The sequence below is a fragment of the Mixophyes fleayi genome, chromosome 1, assembly GCF_038048845.1.
Source record: "Mixophyes fleayi isolate aMixFle1 chromosome 1, aMixFle1.hap1, whole genome shotgun sequence".
Lineage (NCBI taxonomy): Eukaryota > Metazoa > Chordata > Amphibia > Anura > Limnodynastidae > Mixophyes > Mixophyes fleayi.
The window spans coordinates 285,594,600-285,605,519 of record NC_134402.1 but is presented as its reverse complement, the minus strand read 5'-3'; the positions used below and the strand labels follow the sequence as shown (position 1 = coordinate 285,605,519).

General features: G+C 34.2%; 1 protein-coding gene across 1 annotated transcript in view; it reads right to left on the bottom strand.

The window, feature by feature from the left end:
• Nucleotides 1-3,100: 3,100 nt before the first annotated feature.
• LOC142154962 (annexin A1-like) overlaps nucleotides 3,101-10,920 on the bottom strand; it is a 28,520-nt gene continuing 20,700 nt past the window's right edge. Inside the window, exons 8-13 of the mRNA XM_075210986.1 lie at nucleotides 9,644-9,700; nucleotides 9,435-9,528; nucleotides 6,789-6,884; nucleotides 5,561-5,619; nucleotides 4,399-4,521; nucleotides 3,101-3,442 (exon numbers count right to left, since the gene is read on the bottom strand). Of these exons, the coding sequence (XP_075067087.1) occupies nucleotides 3,383-3,442; nucleotides 4,399-4,521; nucleotides 5,561-5,619; nucleotides 6,789-6,884; nucleotides 9,435-9,528; nucleotides 9,644-9,700 (489 nt within the window). The 3' untranslated portion in view covers nucleotides 3,101-3,382. The remainder of the gene's footprint in view (nucleotides 3,443-4,398; nucleotides 4,522-5,560; nucleotides 5,620-6,788; nucleotides 6,885-9,434; nucleotides 9,529-9,643; nucleotides 9,701-10,920) is intronic.

Sequence of the window (10,920 nt, the reverse complement as noted above, 5' to 3'; positions counted from 1 at the left end):
TTCTTCCAACTTTGTGGCAACAGTTTGGGGAAGGCCCTTTTCTATTCCAACATGACAGTGCCCCAGTGCACAAAGCAAGGACTACAAAGAAATGGTTTCATGAGTATGGTGTAGAAGAACTTGACTGGCCTACAAAAAGCCCTGACCTCAACCCCATTGAACACCTTTCGGATGTACTGGAATGGAGATTGTGAGCCAGGCCTTCTCGTCCAACATCAGTGCCTGACCTCATATATGCACTACAGAATGAATGGGCCCAAATTCCCACAGAAACACTCCAACATCTTGTGGAAAGCCTTCCAAGAAAAGTGGCAAAAGGGGGACCAACTCCATATTAAACTATATGTATTTGAATACAATGACTTTACAGTCCCTGTTGCCATAATGGTCAAGCGTCCAAATACTTTTGTCCATATAGTGTATGTCTCAGAGAGACTGCTTGCGGAGAAGCTATATGGTCAATAGTTATAATAAATGTTTTATGTCCAAAGAGGCACAGATTCTCCTTATTTAACACTTATTGTAACCTGCAAGTTATGGTAAGATGGGCTATAAAGCTTCATGGATACACAGCCAATGTATACCTCACATTCAGGGTAGTTTTTTTTGTGTTTTGCTTCAAATAGAAATAGACAGGATTTAGGCTAAGAATGGCAAAAAAAAACTTACGTATTAATTTGAAAAGTGTTACTCTCTACAGTTGTTTGAAAAAGGTAATTACCAAATCCTTAAATAAGTAAATATTCAGAACAAAATAAAATTGGAAAACTGTCGCTTGAGGGCATATATGTGAGCCAAGTCTTAAGTAAGAAAACGTGCTCAATTGTTTTGCTTAATTTTACTTAATGAATTAGGCCCAATGTGGTTAAGATAAAATTGAGTATATTTCTATATGTCTAAGAAACTATTTTATCTGTTTCTTGTGTAGTTTTAGCTTATGATAATAAAGTATTCTTTTTTGTTTTGTTATTTATCTCCTTGTACATGGTTCTGCTATATTTTTCGCTGCTGATGACAGGGACAGTTTATCGATTGGGCTACCTAAGAACAAGTCTTCAAGACCACACCAACATGGGTCAGTAAATACTTTTGTTCAGATAAAGTTTTTTTTTTAACAAGAGAATGTTGTTGTTTTTTTTCTAACTTTATTTTAGTTTAACTGGAGCTTTGGGAACCAGTGGTGGAATTTCCTGAACTCGCCACTCATAGCTGCTCTTTTTTCAGTGTGCTCTTTTCCGTGAATAATTTATTATGTGCCTGCCCATTTCCTTTTGTATATTAGGCAACTCAGCGGAATGACTCTCAGTGGATACATAAAGATTTAAGTCATAGTAAAATCTCATATTAATTAAAAGTTGTAGATGGGAGGGCCAATCTAAACGTTTGTGTTGTGCTCACCATTTTTCATTTTCTTACAGTACAATGCAGTGTACATATTTGTGATGCAGTTAGTATCAAGATTGTATTACACTGTGAAAATAATAACATAAAACCCTTCAAAACAACTTTACCATATTATGGGGTAGCTGAGCTTCTACTGATAGGGTTTGGGACAAAAAACAGGTAAACATTTACATACTTACCTAAAGATCATAATATAATACTATGCAGTGGCAGATCTAGAGGGGGCGCTCGGGGAAATCACCTGAACCTAGCAACCACTACATACGTCTGCCTGACGGCTGTGAGATAGACAGAGGATCCTTCCCGGCTGCTCTAATTATGTTGCAAGCACAATCGGAGCGACTGTGTAGCATTATCTGCCTGTTTCTGAGCCATCAGGTCCAATCAAAGTAAATGAGGGGCGGGGCACTCTAATCAGAGTGAAGGAAGGGTGCGGCTATGTTAAGTTGCCCCCCCACCTAACAAAAATCTAGATCCATCCTTGATACCATGCACACATGATCTGTTGGAACCATGTAAATGCTCATATATATATATATATATATATATATATATATATATATAATTTATAAATGCTTAGTGGCGTCTGTCTGTCTGTGTGTGTGTGGAAAAAAAAACCAAGTTGCAGCGCCACCTGCTGGCCAGAGTTATACATTGACCTACTAAATTTTTAGTGTGTGTGGGAAAAAAAATTCAAAAAGGGCTGAAATTTGGTAGGGCTCAAACTCATTTTCGTGAGGTAATTTTACCTCATGAACACACATGTGTAGAGGCGTGCATTAGTGTGTGTGTGTGTGTGTGGAAAAAACTATTTTCTCAGAAAGGGCTCATCTAATTGACCTGAAATTTGGTATACTGACATTATTTGACAAAAAAATTTGAATAGTCAAGTCAGTTAACTTCCATCATCCCCCCTTCTCCCCGTGGGAGGGGTAGTAAAGGCTAAATTTACGAGTTGAGGGGTCAAACTCATTTTCGTGAGGTAATTTTACCTCATGAACACACATTAAAAAGGCCGCTTGCGTCGGGAAGTAACGCTCTTCCCCTGAGGAGGCCTGGGCTAGGTCCAAATGCATGACAAGAACCTTTTTAAGACCTTAAGTATCTTGATTTGACTAGAATGCATGAGTATCATGCACGGGTTAACTTGTATATATATATATATATATTTATAAGTAGAAAGTGCAGCATACAATTACTTACCTAGCTAAATGGAGAATGTGTTAAGATATTGACATATTTGCCCCTTTTATCTGGTTGATTTGTACACTTTGTGGTTTGTGATTTTAATATTTACAAATTTACAAATGTGTTTCAAAGAACTATCTACTTGCACACTTGAAAGTCCCCTTCATTAGGTTGAACCCTTGCAGAATTATCACAGGGGAGTCATTTCACCCACATTAAGGTATTAAATAATGATAATAAGGGCACATATGTAATGTCTCTTGCAAAATTTTGAAAATCAGGGAGCAGCTTCCACTCTCCATTTTCTTCACACCTTGGCTGCTCATTAAAAATTCCTTTGTCCAGAATGAAATCTAGTTGGAGCATTTTGGTGCATAGATGAGTAAATATGACTTCAATGCTCTCTGATCTCTTGTAACTTATGGTAAAATATGGCAAATTTGCAGAGGTGTAAAACTACTAACAGTGCGTGCAACATCAGTCATGTGATGTTCCAAAATGAGACAAATGACTTATAATTGTTTTTATTCAAAAATGATCACCTGTATGTATAAAACAATTAGTAAAATAATTAGGACAGAGGATTTGTACACATGAAATAGTGTTAGATTATAAAATAACCCCCGTACATACATGTTAGCGCATATGCAATTAATTCAATTATCTTTTTTTAGAAGTGAGAGAGGAGTAATGATGACAGACATTTATGTGAAAAATCTTTCTGCCAAATACTTCTTTCAACATTTTACTGAATCATTTGGAAGATACTATGGCTATTTTCTTTGTCAGATTATTCATCATAACCCAAGAGAGCAACAAGAACAGTTTCGTAATCTCCTTTGGTTTCTTCCTAAAATGAAAGAACAAAGTTCAATTGGTACAAAATATGTTGCTAAAATAGGAAAATATTATAATAATTAATTTGCACACTCAGTTAACAAATGCCTGTTGACTTCTTACAAAATGTAACGTTTTGAAACTTAATAAAGAAATACAATTTAAGTTTTGGGTGGAGTTCTTTAAGATATGAACCAACTAGAAGCGAAGTTACCTAAATCCAGTAGTCCAGCACTGATGTTGTATTTCCTATTACATCTTACCTGAATCAAACTGGCAATGATGTTGCCAATGACCCATCCCTGTGATTTACATTAATAGACATGGGGATGCAACATTGACACCTGCTCAGCTGATGTGAAACAAGCCCACCTTAATAAAAGAGAGATGTGCAGTGCTGGACTGTTGTAACACCAGGGGGTAAATGTATCAAGCTGAGAGTTATCCGACGGGTTTGAAAAGTGGAGATGTTGCCTATAGCAACCAATCAGATTCTAGCTATCATTTTGTAGAATGTACTAAATAAATGATAGCTAGAATCTGATTGGCTTTTCAAACCCGCTGGAAATCTCTCAGCTTGATACATTTACCCCCTGATCGGAGTAATCTCAGGTCATGATAACACTACACTGTATGACAGTATAACTTTAATTGTAATTATTGGGTCAAGTTCTCCATTTATCACACATAGAAATTTTTACTAAAGATCTCTAACACTCTTTTCATAGGTAAAACTAGGACTTGTAACCTCCACTATAGCTTCATTACAATCTACTAGCATTATAGTACACCAAAATAATGCATTTCTAATCCTTGTATAAATTAATGTGTTATTTAGTTAAATAAATCAATTATTTGGTAAAACTGTATTAAAAGCATTGACTATAATAAAATATTATAATTTCTTTACACAAGCTCTACAACCTATTACTAGGCCATTAGATATCTAAAAATAAACTTAAACCTTACCATGATGGCATCACGTAGGGATTTCCCATAGAGCTGCTTGTACTGAGCTTTAATAGATTTCATGTCGATTTCAGAGTGTGATACTATTATCCTGTTGAGGACTTTTTCGCGAGTGCCCAAGCCCTGGGAACAAATGATATAAATAGATGTTCACTAATACAAAATCTTTACAACCATTTCCAAGCTAGAATATACAAATATTAGCATTCTCTAAAATTATGATGCCTTTGTTTGCCAAAATTATAATGTTATTATACTGTAGACTGTAAAAATAGGAGGAAAAAAGTTCAATTTAGTGTCAAGTTTTAAACTTGTTTGCAGTCCAGTTATATAGAAAAGAAACTCACACACAGATATCTGAAAATATCCATTACTATGAAGAGAAGTCACTATACCCCAAAATCTAGGCACTGAAAGTTTTAGGTACAAACGTGGTACATTGGTGAGGCACTCTAGTTCTTGCCAATATTAAAAAAGCTTTTCAATGTTATTCCATATATGGAGTCTGATTCATTAATGAAAGTAAGGCAAAAAAATGAGTACGTTTTCTCCTGGGAAAAACCATGTAACAATGCAAGGGGTGTAAATTAGTTTGTTGGGTTTTTTTTTCGCACACAAGTGAAATACTGTCTGATTTTTATGCAGCACACAAATACTTGATAGCTTATTTGTACACTGAAATTTAAAGTTGATCTAGGACATGCACTTTCCCAAATATAAATCTGCTATCAAACTTTAAAATTGCCTCCCCCATCCAATCCAACCTGGTTTGCCAGGTTGAAAAAAGTTAATCATTCACTTTCCTTAATGAATCAGGCCCATAGTGTTTAAGTTAACTTTGAAACCTATGGAGTTCCCATGCTAACCATTTTAGGAATAGCAGCAATGGGATACCACTGATTGTCTGTGGTTGAAATTCTGTACACAGCATAGCCTATATTTAATGTTTACTAATGTTACATTAATATTATAATATAATATATATATATATATATATATATATATATATATATATATATATATATATATATAATGCTTTTTCGTGATACTGGTTTCCTTCACATGTTCAACAATAATGACACAATCATGTAAATTTAATTGTGAATGTATTTTTCAAATCACAAGAGTGACTTTTATGTGCAAAAAGTTTATTTTAACTTACCTTCATTGCATTTTGCAATTTTTCTGCAAAATAACCTGGCTTATTTACAGCATATTTCACTAAAAAATAAAAAAAAAACAGTATTGTAAACAACTAAGCAATTCCCTGTTCACAGTCTAATTTTATACAATGAAATGATGTAATTTGTTATGTTTGAGTTTTTTGTGAAACTAGTATCCACAGTTGTGGAGGTGATATACTAGAAAACATCAACCAATCGTGTTGTTTGCAATGTTTTACTATATTGATGGAGTATTTCCCTGGATGAAAAAAGTTGGATGTATGAACTTATTAATTCATTAGACATGTGTTTGCCACAACAATATTGATGCTTTATTTTGACAGGATCATCACATCACCAGTCTCTGATATTGGGGATCATCTTCTTTAACTAATCAGTCTATGGCTTCCTGTTTGCCAACAGTGTCTGAGTAAATTAGGGCAGGATTTGCATGTGACACAGGAATTCTCAACACATGTGTAGTGGAACACATATATTGAGAATTCCTGTGTCACATGCAAATCCTGCCCTCATTTACTCAGACACAAGGCTAGACATGTCACTGCCTCCCACAAGATAAGCACATTCATCTCCTCACAATATTTGGCTACAGGTACTTAAATCCCCAACCACCTTCAGTGGACAATGAAGATTTGAAATGAGGGATGACCATAGTCAAACACAACTTTTAATAGTGTATCTCCCAATGGTCCTGATTTTGGAGGGACATCACGATTCATGGAAAACAAAAGGGGTGGGATTAACAGCAACTTGGGTGCAGTTTTACCTAAATCTGCCATTTGTGGTCAGAGTTTTGGTGGAACTGGGTGGGGTTTATTTTGTCACACTTTCTGGATTCTAAATGTTGGGAGGTATGTAATAGTCATTTGATTTCATTAAATGACTGTTATTTGTATGTGAGTTTTGGAAAAGTAATGCAATATGATGCATCTGAGCTTGGCAAGTCATAGATGCCAAGATTTGTGTAACAATATATATATATATATATATATATATATATATATATATATATATATATATATATATATATAAAAATTATTATTATTATTATTATTATTATTATTATTATTATTATTATTATTATATGTATAATAATATATTATCTGTAATCTGCATACTAAAATATGTAAAAATATGGGGGTGAAATTTTATTAAAAAAATACAGAAAATAGATTTGAATAAAGATATCTAACAATTGATACATACCAATAGCTACAAGGCAGTTCTCAATATCTCCCTTTAGCTTCAAGTCCAGTGCCTTGTTTAGATCATGTTTGCTGTAAGTGGCATACTTTTCAAACACTGTACAATACAATTTAAGAGAAAAGAAAATAAAATAAAAAAAAATGTTTAAAAACTACATAAAATATTGCATTCTAAATACAATAAAACAATATGTTTGAAAGAAGATTCAACTATAAAAATAATAATTAGATATCAACAAAGAAGAAAAAACATATTATTAAGTTTGAACCTGACATTCCACTATTTCAGTGCTTAAAAATCACCTCCGTACCCCTCACATTACAGACAGCTGAAGTTTTATCTTTAGGACATTGTTATAATGGAATCTAATAAATATCAAAAGCTGACAATGCAGTCATTTATGCTACTGTGACATCTCTGGTTCTTCCCCTGTGCTCCCAACTGATCCTCAATGGGCCTGATTCATGTTCAATCGCAACTTGCATGCAACTTGTGTTTTATCAAAGAGCATGGAACTTGTGCTTGGTTTCCAACTGTATTCAAATCCAAACGTACTGCAAGATAAGTTACAATACACTCTGCCTAAACGTTACTTGCTGTATGCAGAATATATTACTTGCCGTAAGTAGATACACATAACAGACTGTAGAATACACACAAGCATCTGTGCAAAATAAGGTCACATCAAAGCGCACCAAAAAAAATTAAATAATAAAATAAAGTAACAACTCGATTCAGTATAATAATTATTGAGATATATCTATCTATCTATATATATATATATATATATATATATATATATATATATATTTATATATATATATATATATATATATATATATATATAGATAGATAGATAGATAAATATAGATATATATAGATATATATGCTGTATATATTTTAATGATAAATGAATAAACAAGAATGCATTTAATGTGTACTTTACATTTAATTCCTTTTGTAGTCTATCGTTCTTGGATACACATGTTCTGTTCTATCTAGTGAAACGTACAGGTGACGTTTTTAAAACAAAGACTATGCCGTGTCAGTCAACATCACAAGCCGACACTTACACCAGCCCTGTAGCTGGTGCAAATGAAACTGATGAAACCAAGCACACTTATGAGAATCCCAGGACTTGAATCAGCCTCATCTGTGTTGTCGCGTCCTTACTGTGCGTGGTCTATATTAATTTGTCCCTTCCCTCCTCCATTTCCCCTCTCAAGTCATAGGCAGTCATAAGTTTTATTTGCGTCCAGACATGCAGGGGCAGACTGGCCCAGACAGCCAAACTCCCTTTTTGGGCCAGTGCAGGTACAGTGCAGTAGTGCGGGACCAGCAACCTTCCTTCATTTGGCAGCGGATCTTATGATCCGTCCCTCCCTCCACCTCCCTCTCTATATTTGCAGCCTCCTCCTCCTATCCCCGTAAGAGAAGACATCACACGTGACAGGCACTCTAGTACAGCGCGGCAGTAATTGTGAGGGAAGGGAGGGATGGTATGTTAATATAATGTGTGTGGGAAGAGAGTGGGGTATGTTGATTTAATGTGCAAGGGAAAGGTGATGGTCTTAATATATTGTGTGATGGAAGTGAGTGGAGTTTCTTAATATAATGATCTTTTTCAGGCAAGATACAGGTAGCAAACGGACATAAGTCCAAATATGATTTAGGCTCACAGTGTATTTATACAAAGCAAGGCTGAAAAGCTGCCAGCCACTCTGCATCTACTGTATAAGAGAAACACCTACCTCCTAAAATGGCTGCAGAAGAGTGAAAGAGATCATGGTGGACTCATCTACCCAAATATAAATTCTACAGTTATGCCATGTCTATTATTTTGATCATTAATACATAGGCTTTTGTATGTCAAATCGTGGCTTTACTTGCTTTTTCAGGATATTAATGGATATATTTACTAAACAGCAGGTTTGAAAAAGTGGAGATGTTGTCTATACCAACCAATCAGATTCTAGCTGTCATTTTGTAGAATGTACTAAATAAATGATAACTAGAATCTGATTGGTTGCTATAGGCAACATCTCCAATTTTTCAAAACCGCAGTTTAGTAAATATACCCCTAAAAGTCTAAAGGTAGGGTAAAATATATGCTTGAAAATGGAAATATATATTTTAGTTGTAAATATTGGTTATCTTATCTAATTAAATAAATTTACATGCCAATACTAATAATATACCTCACTAAAAAAACTATAACACAATAACAAAACATTAATAATTTCTCAAAGCATGTTTCTTCTCATACAGATTAATGTGCTGAAGCAGTGGTTTGCACTCTACTGTACCCTTGTAGTGGTAACTGCCATTAGCAGCAGGTTATTAAAATGTATCGCTGTTTTCTCCTTGTGGCAGGAAAGCATCTAATATATCCCTGCCTTTTCATCACAATATTGGAAAAAGAGTTGACTGCTTACATGCCCTGGCAAAAAATGACACCAATAATAGGTTTTAGTCAGGTGGGCAGGCATACCGTACTGTACTGCATAAAACGGTAGGCTATATAGTCAGATATATTAAAATCCTGTGTTGAGCGCTTAAAATGAACCTTTAGATATCACCATATCAGAGGTGGGAATACAGATTAAACAAAATGGCTGTTATTATTAATACTAGTATTATTATTACCTTTGTGTAAATGTGGAAAGCTTCGTTTGGTGAAAATTTCAATGAATACAGAAATGTCTGCTTTTTTGTTCTTTTCTCCAGCTTCATACAGTGCCTAATGAAAGATAAACCATATGAATATTTAATAGTAATATACAGCATAAAATGAATGCCAAATACTAGTAAGATAGTAACATACTAATATGAAATGTATTTACTACAAGTCATACCTTGGCATCTCTGTCAGCAAGGTCTTCATTTACATAACAATCTTCACTACGTTCACCCTGGAACCAAGTTGTGAGAATTTACATATTAATATATCATCAAATTTCCCATTCTAATTGTAAACAGGAATAATCACTGTATACTAAAAAAAAGTCAGTTGTTTTTAACTAAATGAGACGAAACAGATATGCAATAAAAGGGGGGGATCTAAAATGTTTATACTGCGTTATTTAAAGTGCACTACAAATTCTTTTTCTTTCTTTTATTATTTTCCCTATGTATTTTCTCTCTACCTCACATGTTAAACTCTTCCATGAAGAAATTATTGGGTGTTACCAATTGTATTATCTTTGCAAGGCTTTTTTCCAAGGGCGTGGATCAATTTGTAAGACTCCAAGTTTCAATGCAAGAGTGTGAGAATTTTAAGATTGCCACTCCCTATGTCCTCCAACACTCAGCTATAGGAATAGGAGGCATCTGTGGAGCCAATTCCTCCACTCCCCAAGTAATCATAGATGCATAATACATTGATGGCAAATAAAGACCAACGGATTCATCAGATATTTCCATTGTTTTTATTTCAACATCAGAATGCGATGGACCTTATCCATGACCTCAGGCCTTGTTATCTCCAAACGTGTCTCCAATCATTGTAAAACCAGACCTAATCTAAAATTTCCATCCAGGATTAATACCTGGGAAACATCTCAGTCTGCATTGGTTACACTTCACATCAGTGACCATCAGTGCAGCATATCAAGTCTTCCGTACAACCAGAGGCCTAGATAAAATCTTTGACTGAAACAAAATACCCTAACACTAAACATGGATATTTCATAGTTAATTAACTAAGTTGCAAAGGTACCACTGGAAACATGTTTACATTTGAAACAAATTTGATTTTTAAAATGTCATTGATATCAACACATGCAACTAAAATGCAAAAAAAGACATTAAACAAATTTAAATTCTAAAGTTTTTTGTACCATTAAGATGTGTTTTTAAAGAACAGACATGGTTTTTAATATATTTTTTATTTCTTTGTGGAGGTTCACTAGGTACTGGCTTGAAGGCTTATGGACCAGTAGCTGAAAAATTACATTTTAATGTTGTGTTTTTACCCTAAGTAAAAGTGTCCTTATTATTTAGCTCAATGTAAGCTATTATACTCTATTATAAGCCATCAAACAATATGATCATTGTAAGAGGAAATAATATAAAATGTCTCTGATATAAGTTGGAACCAATATTAAATATATCCATATCTTGCAACATTTAC